Source organism: Oncorhynchus tshawytscha, linkage group LG30 (assembly GCF_018296145.1).
Source record: "Oncorhynchus tshawytscha isolate Ot180627B linkage group LG30, Otsh_v2.0, whole genome shotgun sequence".
Classification (NCBI taxonomy): Eukaryota; Metazoa; Chordata; class Actinopteri; order Salmoniformes; family Salmonidae; genus Oncorhynchus; species Oncorhynchus tshawytscha.
In genome coordinates this window covers 31,324,193-31,342,838 of record NC_056458.1, presented here as the reverse complement: position 1 = coordinate 31,342,838, position 18,646 = coordinate 31,324,193, and the positions used below count along the sequence as shown (strand labels likewise).

Below are 18,646 nucleotides of genomic sequence, written 5' to 3'. Positions count from 1 at the left end.
AACAAAGCCTCCTTCACTCACGCCACCAAACTTACCCTAGTAAAACTGACTATCCTACCGATCCTCGACTTTGGCGATGTCATCTACAAAATAGCTTCCAATACTCTACTCAGCAAACTGGATGCAGTTTATCACAGTGCCATCCGTTTTGTTACTAAAGCACCTTATACCACCCACCACTGTGACCTGTATGCTCTAGTCGGCTGGCCCTCGCTACATATTCGTCGCCAGACCCACTGGCTCCAGGTCATCTACAAGTCTATGCTAGGTAAAGCTCCGCCTTATCTCAGTTCACTGGTCACGATGGCAACAACCTCCCGTAGGACGCGCTCCAGCAGGTGTATCTCACTGATCATCCCTAAAGCCAACACCTCTTTGGCTGCCTGTCCTTCCAGTTTTCTGCTGCCTGTGACTGGAACGAATTGCAAAAATCGCTGAAGTGAGACTTTTATCTCCCTCACCAACTTTAAACATCTGCTATCTGAGCAGCTAACCGATCTCTGCAGCTGTACATAGTCCATCGGTAAATAGCCCACCCAATTTACCTACCTCATCCCCATACTGTTTTTATTTATTTACTTTTCTGCTCTTTTGCACACCAGTATCTACCTGCACATTACCATCTGATCATTTATCACTCCAGTGTTAATCTGCTAAATTGTAATTATTTGCCTACCTCCTCATGCCTTTTGCACACAATGTATATAGACTCTTTTTTCTACTGTTAATGACTTGTTTATTGTTTACTCCATGTGTAACTCTGTGGTGTTGTCTGTTCACACTGCTATGCTTTATCTTGGTCAGGTCTGTCACGAACTGGCTCAAAGCCCGTAACAAAAGGGAGACAACGTGGAGATAAGGAGTAACAAAATATATATTTATTAAGTAAAGCAACTAAGGAAAATATACAATCGTGTGTGTAATCAGTAATCAGTAGTGTAAGTGAGTGTTTTGCATGCATGAATGTGATAATGCAGGGTGTTGAAAGGTGCTAGAAACACAACAAAAACTATCAAAGTATCTGCATGGAGAGAGTCTCTTCCATGAATGGGGAAGTGGTGTATTTATCCTGGGAGACACCGGGCCCAGTTGTTTCCCATGTAGCTGATGACCCTCCCAACTCCGCCCACCAGCATCCTTATAAGGAAACAAGAACAAAGAGAGAATACGGCAGACAGAGTGGGAGGGTCGTCACAGGTCGCAGTTGTAAATGAGAACTTGTTCTCAACTAGCCTACCTGGTTAAATAAAGTTGAAATAAAAATAAATAATATATAGTCTTTATTTTGTTACTATTTACTTTTTTTAGCAGATTTTTCTTACGTTTTTAACTCTGCATTGTTGGGAAAGGGCTCGTAACTAAGCATCCCATGGTAAAGTCTACACCTATTGTATTCGGCGCATGTGACAAATACAATTTTATTCGATATTTTTAGTATGCTACGCTGTCTCCACTTGGAACCTACATTCAAGACCTTGTTCGCTTGCCTCGATCACTGTGACTCCGCTTAGGCTAGCTGGCCCAATGGTGGAGTACCCAAAGTCCTTTAGGGGCTCTGCTTGTTTTCTGTTTGGAAGGAAGTCTGTGTAGACGCATGGCAATGGGATCACCACCTCTTGTTCAAGCTGCTCCTAGAGATGACACACATACGCAAGAATGCACTGAGCTAAGGCATTTGATCAATGGTCCACACTGCTTAATTGAGTGACCAAGTAATAACCCTTTGTTAATGTTATTGTATTTTTTTTTACCTCTTCATCTCCAATCTCATCATACACATGATTTTCGGACACAGGGGTGTCTCTGTCTCTCCTTCCTAAAAACAATTTATCGGTTTTAATCTAACATTAGGCCCTTAATTAATTCTGCATTTTTTATTTTGCCATTATTACAATAGTAGTATAATATAGTGATGATATTTGATCATTCATAAAACAGATGCTTTCTTTAAGTTATGCTGTTTGTACCTCTCCTGTTTCTGACAGGATGCTGCTCCTTGTTGCAAAGTCCTGTCCAAATACAATATGACAGGAAAATGAAATAACAGAATGGATGGTCTTTTATCCATAGATGTGTGTATAGAAGTATAAAAACAATGGATAACACTTTTCAGGTATAATACATTGTACAATACATTGTCATAAAATGCATGACCCTGATTAATAAACAGCCATTTGAGATAGATACATAGACATCACATTATAAGCCTATTTGTATGACATTATAATGGCTCATATTACATATTATAAAAGGATTATATGTGCAGGCTTAGTAAAGTGTGACCAAATGATCTTGAGAAAGGGGCTAAAACCATACCTGCCAGATGCTTCCGTATTTCTACCTTGCCAAAAAACAGAAATATTGTTTTTAATTTCATGAAACCACCATAACAGCCATTACTAAACAGACTTTTAATTACTGCGGTAAATGACACTATTTACCCTGGTGATATCTCCTGATGCAGGCAATGATGATGAGCAGGCCGAATATGCAGATGCCCAATATTACCATGATTAGAACTTCTCTCTGGCCTATCGGCAGTGTGGCTCGGACAATTCCATCCTTACACACAGAGGATTGGTTATCTGCCCACAAATAGAACAGATCATTTAGAACAAACTGGCATTTGGATACTGATCATCCACAATTAGTAATGACAATATGAATTATTAGTATGTGTAATTTTGTTCCTTTGCTGGACAGAGGTTTGGTTTCAGTTTAGGGTTATGTTTAGGTTATGTTCCAGACCGACTATATTGCAGTTGGGTTGCACGTATCAACCAATGGCTGCGTGCACTGCCATCGACTTCGCAGTCAGGCATCAGATTGCTATATCATACAATGTGGTTGGCTGACATGTGTAACACCTATCTAGGCATTGTAAGATCTGGCAGGCGACTGCAACGTGGTCAGCTTGGAACACTGTCAGTATGTTCCTATGATGGACATAGGCAAAGGTTAAGTTTAGGGGATATTTTTATGTTGCTCTCACCTGTGAGTTGGAAGTGGCCCCGTGACAGGCCTGCCTTGTTGGCCACCAAGCAGGTGTATTTCCCACAGTCAGCCTTGGTCAGGTTGTTCACCTGTAAGGTTTGGTTTCTCTCACCCAATAACAATCTGGAATCCGTGAGGAAGGGCTGGTCATCCTTCAGCCACCAATAGGAGAGGTTTGACCCCTTGACCTCACAGGTCGTTGTTAGCAGCGCATGGGAGAAGTTTACGCTGATGTGCAGGGTGGAGGGAGGAGCTAAAGAGACCAAAACATTCATCAGTTGTGAATCTGAATTTGAATCCAATAGGTAACGTGTCTGACTTTTTTTACTCTTGGCAAACTTTTGTGACTTCCATTATATGGACATGTGCTCCCCATGAATACAATCTTGGATTTATCTATTAGTGATTTCCATATATCTATGTATGGATTTCCACTGAATCTGAAGCACAGTTGGCATTACTGTGTAGAAAGACAGACAGATAAAAATGGGTTAGGGTAATATGCTGTACTTACAAATTATTGACAGTGATATATTTAATGAGACCATAGTGTTATTCTTATAAATCACTCTTTCTTCATAGACACCTTCATCCTCTGCCCTCACTGAGTATAGAACAAAGGTTTTATTGTGGGAAAGGAAGTGTGCAGTGCCATTGCATGCAGGAAATATGTTGGTGATGTTCCCATCCATTTTATGGAGAAGACAGAATGTCTGGGAGTTTCCACTTTTGTGACGCCATTCCACTGTTTTGATTAGTTTCAAAGGTATACTGGATCCAGAAAACTGTATGGGTTTGTTTAATATAGCCCATATACCTTCTCCTGGGACTTCAGGCCTGCCTGTAAGAGAGAGGAAGAGTGAGAGACTTACATCATGGCCATGTTAGCACAGCCTAGCTATAGAGCTATACAAAATCTACTTTACATATTTCTGAGCACCTCCAAGAAGTATGATACCTACTAATGGTCTAGTTACTTGAGACAGAAACAACCTTGGAGGTTTGTCGGGAAGGATGGGAGTGCGTAATCCGCTATAGTCTAGCAATCCAAAATGTGCATGTTCTGGTCATGTCGGGGACAACTGTAGCATTTTTGCAAACTCTAACCCTTGTTCTAAACTTAACTCAATTCACCTAACCTTTGTCTTTAAAAAAAAAAGTTTTTTAGGGGTGGATCAACTTTAATATTGTGGAAAGATTGGTGCTTCCATCAATGTAATTGTCTGCATCATTTCCAATCCCCCATATATTTCGGGGGTAAATATACAGTATATCACAAAAGTGAGTACACCCCTCACATTTTTGTAAATATTTGAGTATATCTTTTCATGTAACAATACTGAAGAAATGACACTTTGCTACAATGTAAAATAGTGAGTGTACAGCTTGTATAACAGTGTAAATTTGCTGTCCCCTCAAAGTAACTCAACACACAGCCATTAATGTCTAAACCACTGGCCACAAAAGTGAGTACACCCCTAAGTGAAAATGTACAAATTGGGCCCAATTAGCCATTTTCCCTCCCCGGTGTCATGTGACTCGTTAGTGTTAAGGTCTCAGGTGTGAATGGGGAGCAGGTGTGTTAAATTAATTTACAAAATATTCCTTATAATGTTATCAAAAAATGTTTGTTTTTTAAATTAATTAGTATATTTGAGTTTAACCACAATATTTGTTGTATTATTTGTTCTGTCTCTTCAGGTGGATTAAACTGAAATTGCAACCAACTTTCTAAAGCTTGTTTAAAAAATAACGATATTTTGGAGATTATTTTGTTTTCAAACAACCGAAAGTGAGCAGTTGTAATCTGAATAAAGGGAAAAGGGCCATTCTTGAATCAAATTTATCAACCCATGGAGGTCTGGATTTGGAGTCACACTCAAAATTAAAGTGGAAAACCACACTACAGGCTGATCCAACTTTGATGTAATGTCCTTAAAACAAGTCAAAATGAGGCTCAGTAGTGTGTGTGGCCTCCACGTGCCTGTATGACCTCCCTACAACGCCTGGGCATGCTCCTGATGACGTGGCGGATGGTCTCCTGAGGGATCTCCTCCCAGACCTGGACTAAAGCATCCGCCAACTCCTGGACAATCTGTGGTTTAACGTGGCGTTGGTGGATGGAGCGAGACATGATGTCCCAGATGTGCTCAATTGGATTCAGGTCTGGGGAACGGGCGGGCCAGTCCATAGTATCAATGCCTTCCTCTTGCAGGAACTGCTGACACACTCCAGCCACATGAGGTCTAGCATTGTCTTGCATTAGGAGGAACCCAGGGCCAACCGCACCAGAATATGGTCTCACAAAGGGTCTGAGGATCTCATCTCGGTACCTAAAGGCAGTCAGGCTACCTCTGGCGAGCACATGGAGGGCTGTGCGGCCCCCCAAAGAAATGCCACCCCACACCATGACTGACACACCGCCAAACCGGTCATGCTGGAGGATGTTGCAGGCAGCAGAACGTTCTCCACGGCGTCTCCAGACTCTGTCACGTCTGTCACATGTGCTCAGTGTGAACCTGCTTTCATCTGTGAAGAGCACAGGGCACCAGTGGCGAATTTGCCAATCTTGGTGTTCTCTGGCAAATGCCAAACATCCTGCACGGTGTTGGGCTGTAAGCACAATCCCCACCTGTGGACGTCGGGACCTCATACCACCCTCATGGAGTCTATTTCTGACCGTTTGAGCAGACACATGCACATTTGTGGCCTGCTGGAGGTCATTTTGCAGGGCTCTGGCAGTGCTCCTCCTGCTCCTCCTTGCACAAAGGCGGGGGTAGCGGTCCTGCTGCTGGGTTGTTGCCCTCCTACGGCCTCCTCCACGTCTCCTGATGCACTGGCCTGTCTCCTGGTAGCGCCTCCATGCTCTGGACACTACACCGACAGACACAGCAAACCTTCTTGCCACAGCTCGCATTGATGTGCCATCGTGGATGAGCTGCACTACCTGAGCCACTTGTGTGGGTTGTAGACTCTGTCTCATGCTACCACTAGAGTGAAAGCACCGCCAGCATTCAAAAGTGACCAAAACATCAGCCAGGAAACATAGGAACTGAGAAGTGGTCTGTGGTCACCACCTGCAGAACCACTCCTTTATTGGGGGTGTCTTGCTAATTGCCTATAATTTCCACCTGTTGTCTATTCCATTTGCACAACAGCATGTGAAATGTATTGTCAATCAGTGTTGCTTCCTAAGTGGACAGTTTGATTTCACAGAAGTGTGATTGACTTGGAGTTACATTGTGTTGTTTAAGTGTTCCCTATATTTTTTTGAGCAGTGTATAATTAGGCCCTTTTAATTTTGTCTGGCTTGCCATTCCAAATAAAATTTGAATATTTTTTGTTCATATAGTTTAAAAAGCAGGTCACTAGGTTTAAGCAAAACTATAAGCAAATTGGTCAACTGTGACATGACTAAAGATCAGGGAGATTTTTCCACAAATAGACAGGTATTTTCCTTTTCATGGTAGCAAGATCTATTTTTGCTAACTTTTTCTAAAAATATATTGGAGTAAGATAATTTCTTTCTTTCGGGATTTGTATACAGAGTATGTCCACATCCCCGTCAGAACATTTAATTGGCAAACGACACGGTAATGTAAAAGTGGCATTTTTTGTGATCCAATACATAATATACTAGATGTATCATAATTTGGTTTTAATCCAGAGAGGTTAGCAAAAGTATCTAGATCCTCTATGAGGCTGTGGAGGGATTCTAATTGTGGTTTAAAAAGAAAACATGAATCAGTGTAAAATGACAGCTCTGTTTTTAAGCCACGGATTTCGAATCCCTTAATCTTATTGTTGGATCTAATTTTAACAGCTAACATTTCGATGGCAATAATAAATAGATATGCCAATAGTGGACAACCTTGTTTTACTCCTCTTGACAGTTTAAAACTTTCTGAGATGTAGCCATTACTTACTATTTTACACCTAGGGTGACCTATGCATAACTTGAACCCATTGTATAAGAGATTCTCCAAAATTAAATAAACTCCAGTCGTACTTTATCAAAAGCCTTTTCAAAATCAGCTATGAAAACATGGCCTGGTGTCCCTGATATTTCATAGTATTCTATTGTTTCCAGTACTTGTCTTATATTATCTCCAATGTATCGTCCGTGTAAAAAGCCTGAATAATATCTAACAACACCTTTTTAATTATATGCTCCTGCCAAGATGTTGTAACATGGCCGAATGTTCCTGGACGCACTCCTCGACTCCTCTAACCGGGTACCTGCTCCTGCTGACTCCATTGAAGGTGTGTAATTCTGTCAGGATGGTGTATTGTAGACGAAGTCAAGTGCAGGAGAGCAGATTAAAATGAACAGGCGCACTTTTATTATAGTTCCAAGAAACGAGAGGACTACATGAAACAAACGCGCTCAAAAAACGGAACATAAAAGTAGAGCGTAAACTAACACCACCTAACATGAAAACAATTACACACAAAACATGATGGGAAACAGAGGGTTAAATACAAGTATCTTAATTGGGGAAATGAAAACCAGGTGTGTATGGAAACAAGACAAATGTATATACGAAAAATGGAGCGGCGATGGCTAGAAAGCCGGTGACGTCGATCGCCGAACGCCGCCCGAACAGGGAGAGGGGCTGATTTCGGCAGAAGTCGTGACAGATCCAAGCATTTAGCTAGAATTTTTGCATCACAACACTGAAGTGTAAGAGGCCTCCAATTTTTTTAAATGGACTTGATCTTTATATGTACCACTTGGATCCGGTTTCAGTAATACTGAAATCAGACCTTCTTGTTGCGTGTCCAATAATCTATCATTTATATAGGAGTGGCTAAAACATGATAATAATGGTCCTCTGAGTACATCAAAAGTTTGGTATACTTCCACTGCTATGCCATCAAGCCCTGGAGTTTTCCCAGCCTTTAAAAACTCAACTCGTCGTGTTTGGAGGACAAAGAATGCTGAGTTGCATCCAAAGAACACCATACCTACTGTGAAGCATGAGGGTGGAAACATCATGATTTGGGGCTGTTTTTCTGCAAAGGGACCAGGACGACTGATCCGTGTAAAGGAAAGAATGAATGGGGCCATGTATCGTGAGATTTTGAGTGAAAACCTCCTTCCATCAGCAAGGGCATTGAAGATAAAACGTGGCTGGGTCTTTCAGCATGACCATGATCCCAAACACACCACCCGGGCAATGAAGGAGTGGCTTCATAAGAAGCATTTCAAGGTCCTGGAGTGGCCTAGCCGGTCTCCACATCTCAACCCCATAGAAAATCTTTGGAGGGAGTTGAAAGTCCTTGTGAAGACTTACAGAAAACGTTTGACCTCTGTCATTGCCAACAATGGGTATATAACAAAGTATTGAGATAAACTTTTGAATTTTCCTCATTTTGTCTGTCATAGTTGAAGTGTACCTATGAAGAAAATTACAGGCCTCTTGCACAATTGGTGGCTGACTAAATACTTTTTTGCCCCACTGTATATCCTCAGTAAAATGAGTCCTATATCGACATAACCTGAAAGGCCGCTCAGCAAGGAAGAAGCCACTGCTCCAAAACCGCCATCAAAAAGCCAGACTACGGTTTGCAACTGCACATGGGGACAAAGATCGTACTTTTTGGAGAAATGTCCTCTGCTCTGATGAAACAAAAATAGAACTGTTTGGCCATAATGACTATTGTTATGTTTAGAGTAAAAAAGAGGGAGGCTTGCAAGTTGAAGAACGCCATCCCAACCATGAAGCACGGGGGTGGCAGAATCATGTTGTGGGGGTGCTTTGCTGCAGGAGGGACTGGTGCACTTCACAAAATAGATGGCATCATGAGGTAGGAAAATTATGTGGATATATTGAAGCAACATCTAGACATCACTCAGGAAGTTAAAGCTTGGTCGCAAATGGGTCTTCCAAATGGACAATTACCCCAAGCATACTTCCAAAGTTGTGGCAAAATGGCTGAAGGATAACAAAGTCAAGGTATTGGAGTGGCCATCACAAAGCCCTGACCTCAATCCTATAGAAAATGTGTGGGCAGAACAGAAAAAGCAAGTGTGAGCAAGGAGGCATGCAAACCTGACTCCGTTACAGCAGCTCTGTCAGGAGGAATGGGACAAAATTCACCCAACTTATTGTAGGAAGCTTGTGGAAGGCTACCCAGAATGTTTGACCCAAGTTCAACAATTTAAAGGCAATGCTACCAAATACAAATTAGTGTATGTAAACTTCTGACCCACTGGGAATGTGATGAAAAAAATAAAAGCTTAAACAAATCACACTCCTATTATTCTGACATTTCACATTCTTAAAATAAAGTGGTGATCCTAACAGACCTAAGACAGGGAATTTCTACTAGGGTTAAATGTCAGGAATTGTGAAAAACTGAATTTAAATGTATTTGGCTAAGGTGTATGTAAACTTCCGACTTTAACTGTATATATATTTTTTAAATCCTGTTTCTTATCTTCCAAAATTAGCTATTGATATTTGTAGTAATGTTGGCAATTTATGCTAAGGATTTTTACCTCTGACCAGTCTCGCCATTACCAAAATTACATTATGGCAAGCAATTATTATATTAGCAAACAATTATTTTGAATCATCCTATATTGTCCCTAACATCTTTTACTCCCTCGCAACAGTTGTGGGATACACACACACACCCACACACACTCAACCCCTTTCCCACACAATAACCATAGACTCAGATTCTCAACATTTGCACCATCCCAGAGCTCAACTCAAGAAAGGTCTTGATTTACGAACGCATATACAGTTGCAGCTGTATGAGAAGGCCTGTAAATCTGTGCAAAAAAAATGGGCATTTGATTTACCATTGTCATGTCCCAGATGATGGAGATCAGATATACCCCCTTCACATGAAACACCCACAACATGGTCCCCCGTACTGACCATATTCCCAAGCATCTCCGTGCAGTCAGACCTTTGATTTTGTGCCACCAGGGCCACAATAATATTCCCCCTCTCTGAATGTCCGAGTGTAACCCCAATGGGTTACTGGAGCTAGTGTTGCCAGCACTGCCACTGCCTGGGTGCGGGCAGCCCACCGGGATCCCCATGATAGGACAATAAATAAATTATATGTATAATTTATTTTAAAACGCTGTTCCACCATGATAGGACAATAAATAAATATGATGTATAATTCATTATAAAATGTATGTCCCTCATCTGAACAACATTGAAAGCTCCCTCACAACCCCTGCTCACAGCAATACATTGGTTCTGGGAAATGCAACCATTTCCTTTCCCACTCAACGCCACACTTTCCCAAACACCAAAAAACACACACCACACCATCCATATATACATACTGTGCCTTCTGTTTACTGAGTTTTTATCTCCACCATGTTGAATTAGTGCTTTAGTGTTCCAATTAGTTATATTTGAAGATAGATAGAAAAGCTATATTTTTTGTTGTATTATTACAATCCATAACCGGGCTAGAATTGTGTGTTTCCTTATTTGCCTCCTTTATGAGAACTTTGTAATTTTGAAAATAGCCATGGAGTAGTCTTTGTGTCTTTGAACAACTGGTTATCAATATACAGTTTATCCGCGACGAGAGTTACGCGTTTCCATTGAATCTACTTTCCTTGACAGTTGGAAACAAAATTTACACCGTTCTGGAATTTCCTTCGGAAACTGGTCATGCATGCCTATTTTCGTGCAAGCAAGTCTTTCACCCAGGCTTTTAACCATTATTTTATCTTAAGGAAAGCACATTTTGCAACGATTGGGTGTTCATACCTCTGCCCTCTCTGTATGAAGCAGTGTACACGTTGGAGTTGGATTTTGTCGATAGTTTCGAGTTGGAATCTGAAGCGCTGTAAGGAGGAACTCTCTAACTACAGAGTCAGGAACCTCTCCTTCTTTCTCTTGGATACCTGTAAGTACCTGATTCTCTCTCATGGATCTAGTCTGTATGTCAAGTAAGGCTTCTCTCAGAACGATGTTCTCCTTTGTCGTTTTAATTCTAACTGCCAATGTAAAATGTTCCTTCCTTCTTACTGCACAACAAGCAACCTGGTCTCATATAAAGACATGCAATACCTTACGTCCGCCGATACAGTGAGGGAAAAAAGTATTTTTTTACCGACCCGTAGCACTCACGTCTGTAGCCATGAAGTGCCTTGAAAGGCTGGTCATGGCTCACATCAACACCATCATCCAAGAAACCCCAGACCCACAGCAATTTGCATTCCTCCCCAACAGATCCACAGATGACACAATCTCAATTGCACTCCACACTGCCCTTTCCCACCTGGACAAAAGGAACACCTATGTGAGAAAGCTATTCATTGACTACAGCTCAGCGTTCAACACCAAAGTGCCCTCAAAGCTCATCAATAAGCTAAAGACCCTGGGACTAAACACCTCTCTCTGCAACTGGATCCTGAAGATCCTGACGGGCCGCCCCCAGGTAGTAAGGGTAGGTAACAACACATCCGCCACGCTGATCCTCAACACAGGGGCCCCTCAGGGGTGCATGCTCAGTCCCCTCCTGTACTTCCTGTTCACTCATGACTGCACGGCCAGGCACGACTCCAACACCATCATTCAATTTGCCGGTGACACAACAGTGGTAGGCCTGATCACAGACAATGACAAGACAGCCTATTGGGAGGTCAGAGACCTGGCTGTGTGGTGCCAGGACTACAACCTCTACCTCAATGTGATCAAGACAAAGGAGATGATTATGGACTACAGGAAAAAGAGGACTGAGCACACCCCCATTCTCATCGACAGGGCTGCAGTGGAGCAGGTTGAGAGCTTCAAGTTCCTTGGTGTCCACATCGTCAACAAACTAACATGGTCCATCCACACCAAGACAGTCGTGAAGAGGGCACGACAAAACCTATTCCCCCTCAGGAGACTGAAGAGATTTGTCATGGGTCTTCAGATCCTCAAAAGGCTCTACAGCTGCACCATTGAGAGCATCCTGACTGGTTGCATCACTGCCTGGTATGGCAATTGCTCGGTCTCCGACGGCAAGGCACTACAGAGGGTAGTGCGAACGGCCCAGTACATCACTGGGGCCAAGCTTTCTTCCATCCAGGACCTCTATACCAGGCGGTGTCAGAGGAAGGCCCTAAAAATGGTCAGAGAGTCCAGCCACTCTAGTCATAGACTGTTCTCTCTGCTACCGCATGGCAAGCGGTACCGGAGTGCCAAGTCTAGGTCCATGAGGCTTCCAAACAGCTTCTTCCCCCAAGCCATAATACTCCTGAACACCTAATCAAATGGCTACCCAGACTATATGCAGTGCCCCCCCCTTACACCACTGCTACTCTGTTGTCATCTATGCATAGTCACTTTAATAACTCAACCTACATGTACATACTACCTCAAATAACCAGTGCCCCCCGCACATTGACTCTGTATCGGTACCCCCTTGTATATAGTCTCGCTATTGTTATTTCACTGCTGCTCTTTAATTACTTTTATCTCTTATTCTTATCTGTATTTTTTTGAACTGCATTGTTGGTTAGAGGCTCGTAAGTAAGTATTTCACTGTAAGGTCTACACCTGTTGTATTCGGCGCATGTGACTGATAAAATTAGATTTTTTTTGTGTCTTTTACAGTGTCCTACAATTAATGAATGGAATGGGGGGTTATTTGTTAGACAGAAAATATGGTAGTAGCTACACCATCCTTAGAAAGCCAGTATGAGGGTTAGCGCTCAGGCTAGAATGAAATGCGACTGGTGCGTGGAAAAGAAAATATCTGTAGAGTTCAAAAGGTACTCACACTCAAAACCATAGAAAAGAAATAACCCAAGGAGGGCAAGATGCAAAAATAATATCATTAATTGAATCCATGTACTTTGCACTTTCACTTGTTGCATTATTTCGAGCATGGATTAAATGAATAATTTTTGCATCTCGGCCTCCTTGGTTTATTTATTTTTCATGGCTTGGAGTATGAGTAACTTTTGAACTCTACAATACACAACCCTTGAAATATATGAAAAAAATGGCCAATATACTTTGCCATGCTGTATGAAGCGATGCAGTGCCATTTAGTTTAAACCTCAACTCATATCCTAGACCTAGTGAATCAGAGTTTATATGCAGAACCTCTAAAATTCTAAGCCGTTGAGGGGTGGGGCAAGTTCTACGAAGCTAATATATGGAATTGTTTTAAGATGGTCATACCATTTAGCAATTTGATGTATTGATTTATACATTTTTGAACCCCTTTAGGTTTAAAAAAAATATTTCAAATGATTTGATAAAATATTTAATTTGGCCTTTACTACTATAGAAACGTATTTAATAACACATAAATGGCAAAGGAGACAGTAAAACAATGAATCATGAAGAATAAGGTTCTGAAGTGTCTGTCCTATATCTAGGAGATATAAGAAAGCTCAGGAAATATGTGTGGGTTTTTTTGGACACATTGCTAACCCCGATTACTTCTTGGCCAAACCATTCGGATGCCATAGACGTTTTCATGAGAAGACTGATTTTCGGAATTTCTCATGGTCTGACAAACACTGCTGTAGCTCGGTCATCTTCCACCTTCCTCTACTTTAAACTCACGGATTTCGATGCAGATTTTTTATTTTATGTTACTTATATCGTCAATACGCTTAAGGATTACAGAAAAGCAAATACAATGTAATGAATTACATGTTCACCAATACCCAATAAACGGACAGACTGATAGGATGAGTTGCCAAATGTTTTAAGACAGAAAAAACAGGACCAAATGCTGATGATTGAGATTTACCCATTATAATAATCTACAAAAAACAATTTGATCAACAAAAATCACTGCCTTCTGTATTTTCAAATTAGACGCAGCCCAATTTTTTCAAGCAAAGTAACTTACCTGAATGTGTTGTGGTGCTCAAGGTCAATAGGAGAATAACCAGTTGGAGGGGACATCTTGAGAATAACAGTTTTTCTGTGGAATTTCTCTTAAAAATCAGCCAGTTTACCATCATGCCATAGCTTGCCAGACCGATCAAAAGTTAAACTGTCATACACATGAGAGCTAGCTCAAAAAAGATGCATGATGTGCTTCCACCCACAAACCACAGAGAGATTGGAGTTGGCTTCTGAAGACAGCAAGACGCATCACACTTTTTAAAGCATCGATACAGTGTGTACAGAATGTATATACACCCCTCAACTTTTGTGTGTGATTAAAATGGATTTCATTGTAATTTTTGGTCAACAATCTAGACAAAATACTCTAATTTCAAAGTGGAAGCAAAACTCTAACAACAAATTATTGAAAAATAAAACAAACATATTTTAGCGGGGACAGCCTACTGGAGGATCTGGAGGTGTGGCTTGTTGCAGGCGTGGCCTTGGGTTAGCTCTGCTTGGTTGTCATACTCTGTAACTGTAATATGTATTTTTTTGGGTGACCTGACCAAATTAAAATAGAAATGGTGTTATAGATATTTAATTCTCATTGAAAGCAAGTCTAAGAAGCCGTAGATTGTCAAGGAGATGTGGAGTCAGGGGCAGGAGAAACAAGTTCAGAATGAAAAGGGCGTTTAATAAACCAGTTCAAAAATCACAGGACACCTGACTACAGCAGTAGTCATGAAACCCACTCAGACACAGTCCAGGGAAAAACCACCTGTAAAACAAGAACTAGCGAAAAACGCAACCCAAACTAACAGTACACAAAAACAATCCCCCCCCCTACATGTGCACTATTTCTATGCTTCCCGTTCTTCAGTTTTGTTTTTGCATCTATTCCTTTCGGTTTTTGCAGAAATACAATATTTTTGGTTATGTAAAACATATTTCACAGCGGTTTAGATGGTACAATGATTCTCTACACTATACTTGCTTGTTTTTGTTTTTTTACATAATGAGACGTTGGGGCTCCCGAGTTGCGCAGCGATCTAAATCAAATCAAACTTTATTTGTCACATGCGCCGAATAGAACAAGTGTAGACCTTACCGTGAAATGCTTACTTACAAGCCCTTAACCAACAGTGCAGTTCAAGACGAGTAAAGAAAATATTTACCAAATAAACTAAAGTAAAAAAAAGAATTAAGAAGTAACACAATAACATAACAATAAGGAGGCTATATGGGGGTACCAGTACCGAGTCAGTGTGCAGGGATACAGGTTAGAGGTAATTGGTACATGTAGGTAGGGGTGAAGTGACTATGCATAGATAATAAACAGTGAATAGCAGCAGTGTACAAAACAAATGGGGGGGGTCAATGTAATAGTCCGGTGGCCATTTGATTAATTGTTCAGCAGTCTTATGGCTTGGGGGTAGAAGCTGTTAAGGAGCCTTTTGGTCTCAGACTTGGCACTTCGGTATCGCTTGCCGTGCGGACATGGGTGACTGGAGTCTGACAATTTTATGGGCTTCATATAAGTCCTGGATTGCAGGAAGCTTGTCCCCAGTGATGTACTGGGTCGTACGCACTACCCTCTGTAGCGCCTTATGGTCAGATGACGAGCAGTTGCCATACCAGGCAGGGATGCAACCGGTCAGGATGCTCTCGAATGTGTAGCTGTGTATATTTCTGAGGATCTAGGGACCCATGCCAAATCTTTTCAGCCTCCAGAGTGGGAAAAGGTTTTGTCGTGCCCTCTTCATAACGGTCTTGGTGTGTTAGGACCACGATAGATCGTTGGTGATGTGGACACCAAGGAACTTGAAACTCTCGACATGCTTCGCTGCAGCCCCATTGATGTTAATGGGGGTCTGTTCGGCCCGCCTTTTCCTGTTGTCAGCAATCAACTCCTTTGTTTTGCTGTCATTGAGAGAGAGGTTATTGTCCTGGCACCACATTGCCAGTTCTCTGACCTCCTCCCAAAAGGCTGTCTCATCGTTGTCGGTGATCAGGCCTACCACTGTTAAGAAAACTGAATGATGGTGTTGGAATCGTGTTTGGCCACGCAGTCATGGGTGAACAGGGAATACAGGAGGGGACTAAGTACACATCCCTCAGGGGCCCCAGAGTTGAGGATCAGCGTGGTAGACGTGTTGTTGCCTACCCTTACCACCCGGGGGTGGCCCGTCAGGAAGTCCAGGACCAGTTGCAGAGGGAGGTGTTTAGTCCCAGGGTCCTTAGCTTAGTGATAAGCTTCGTGGGCACTATGGTGTTGAACACTGAGCTGTAGTCAATGAACAGCATTCTCACATAGGTGTTCCTTAAGTCCAGGTGAGAAAGGGCAGTGTGGAGTGCGATTGAGATTGCGTCATCTGTGGATCTGTTGGGGCAGTATGCGAATTGGAGTGGGTCTAGGGTATCCAGCAGGATGCTGTTGATGTGAGCCAAGACCAGCCTTTGAAAGCACTTCATGGCTACCGACGTGAGTGCTACGGGGCAGTAATAATTTAGGCAGGTTACCTTCGCTTCCTTGGGCACAGGGACTATGGTGGTCTGCTTGAAACATGTAGGTATTACAGACTCAGTCAGGGAGAGGTTGAAAATGTCCGTGCCATGTGACCACTTCCGTATTGAGCGAGTCACTGGTACTTCCTGCTTTAGTTTTTGCTTGTAAGCAGGATTCAGGAGAATAGAATGATGGTCAGATTTGCCAAATGGAGGGCGGGGGAGAGCTTTGTATGTATCTCTGTGTGTGGAGTAAAGGTGGTCTAGAGTTTTTCCCCCTCTGGTTGCACATGTGACATGCTGGTAAAAATGTGGTAAAACTGATTTAAGTTTGCCTGCAATAAAGTCCCCGGCCACTAGGTTTCCGGCCCCGTTTCTGGGTGAGCATTTTCTTGTTTGCTTACGGCCTTTCTAGTGTTGGTTGAGTGCGGTCTTAGTGCCAGCATCAGTCTGTGGTGGTAAATAGATGGCTACGAATAATAGAGATGAGAACTCTCTTGTTATATAGTGTGGTCTACAGCTTATCATAAGGTACTCTATCTCAGGCGAGCAATACCTCAAGACTTCTTTAATATTAGACATCGCGCACCAGCTATTATTGACAAAAATACACACACTCCTCACCCCTCGTCTTATCAGGTGTAGCTTCACTGTTCTGCCGATGCATTGAAAATCCCTCCAGCTCTATATTGTCCGTGTCATCGTTCATCCACGACTCTGTGAACCATAGGATATTACAGTTCTTAATGTCCTGTGGGGTAGGATAATCATAGGTCATCCATTTTATTTTCCAATGATTGCTTGTTAGCAAGTAGAACGGATGGCAGTAGGAGTTTATTCGCTCGCCTACAGACTCTTAAAAGGCAGCCTGATCTGCGTCCTCTTTTCCTCCGTCTTTTCTTCACGCAAATGACGTGGATCTGGGCCTGTTCTCGGGAGAGTAGTATATCTTTCTCGTCCGACTCGTTAAAGGAAAAAGCTTCTTCCAGTCCGTGGTGAGTAATCCCAGTTCTGATGTCCAGAAAAAAAATGTGGTCATAAGGGATGGTAGCAGCAACATTATGTACAAAATAAGTATTAAAACACGTTACAAACCATGCAAAAAAATTAACAAATGGCACAATTGAATACGGGCATGTAAAACATCAGGCAACCTCTTTGACACCATAAGGCACTGCATCGCAGTGCTAGAGGCGTCACTACAGACCCTGGTTCGATTCCTGGCCTTTATCACAAACGGCCTTGATTGGGAGTCCCACAGGGCGGCGCACATTTGGCCCAGCATCATCCGGGTTAGGGTTTAGCCCGGGTAGGCCATCACTGTAAATAAGAATTTGTTATTAACTGACTTTCCTAGTTAAATAAAAAATAAATAAAAGTGCAAGTGATACCAAAGAGCCTACTAGAGTTCCATTGTTAAGACCATTTCGTTACACTGGTGTCAGAAGTGTTATGGAGCAAGGGCGGCCATTGGAGTGGCATGTACACGTTAGGGACTTGGTATAGAGAAGCGTGGGGACACGCTCTCCCGAAGTAAGGGGGTAATGTAGCGACCTTGTCAAGCAGACATTGTGTTATCATATCTTTGTACTCCCTGACGAATGCCAGGCAGCCGAAACGTGTCAGAGTTTAACACTTTGTTTCCATTGAACAATGCCATACAAATAAAAGCATTTTAATTAATTATATTAAGAGTACCTTGGTCCTCTTTTCTTTCTGATGACCTTGTCATGTCGTTCAGACCCCTTGGTGTAACAGTTAAGGTGTTGACTTGACAGTCACTGGATATGACTTGAGTCTTGGTCAGGACTACCCCCTGAATTCACTATAATATCTTGATTAGTTAACTATCGTAAACACATTTGGCATCAATTACAGCTGTGAGTCTTTATGTTGTTGTCATGTTGCTACCATGCTGTGTTGTCATGTGTTGCTGCCATGCTATGTTGTTGTCTTAGGTCTCTCGTTATGTACTGTGTAATATTTTTATTTAATTTATTTGTATTTTTAATACCCCATCCTGTAGGAGGCCTTTTGGTAGGTCATTGTAAATAAGAAATTTGTTCTTAACTGACTTGCCTAATTAAATACATGTTAAATAAAAAATAAAAAGAGAGGAGAGGGTGGAAGTTGGGCCGGTTTTATGACTCTTAACACCCGGTCACCCATAAATAGTTTGCAGCAGACTACTTTTTCTTGCCCTGCAATATTGGGAAAGAAATATCATTGTTTCAGAAATACTTTTTCTGCCAAAACCTACAATGAATTCCAAAATTATGGGCATTAATATGAAGTTGGTCCCCCTTTGCTGCTATAAACAG

The 18,646-nt window shown here is 42.0% G+C and overlaps 1 protein-coding gene across 3 annotated transcripts; it reads right to left on the bottom strand.

Annotated features, from left to right (window-relative positions):
• Window positions 1-1,080: 1,080 nt before the first annotated feature.
• On the bottom strand, window positions 1,081-14,288 carry LOC112228429 (leucine-rich repeats and immunoglobulin-like domains protein 2). Of its 3 annotated transcripts, XM_024393748.2 has the most exons (9): window positions 13,837-14,286; window positions 3,509-3,835; window positions 2,993-3,247; window positions 2,442-2,585; window positions 2,317-2,337; window positions 1,968-2,009; window positions 1,752-1,816; window positions 1,466-1,631; window positions 1,081-1,137 (listed from the first exon to the last, which is right to left on the bottom strand). In XM_024393748.2, coding segments are annotated over exons 1-9 (1,137 nt in total). In that variant the 5' UTR covers window positions 13,952-14,286; the 3' UTR covers window positions 1,081-1,135. The 3 variants fall into 3 exon arrangements, with proteins under 3 accessions (XP_024249516.1, XP_042165572.1, XP_024249515.1); XM_042309638.1 differs by lacking the exon at window positions 1,081-1,137 and having other exon boundaries at window positions 1,178-1,631; window positions 3,812-3,835; window positions 13,837-14,288; XM_024393747.2 differs by lacking the exon at window positions 1,081-1,137 and having other exon boundaries at window positions 1,179-1,631; window positions 13,837-14,284.
• Between the last annotated feature and the right edge of the window lie 4,358 nt (window positions 14,289-18,646).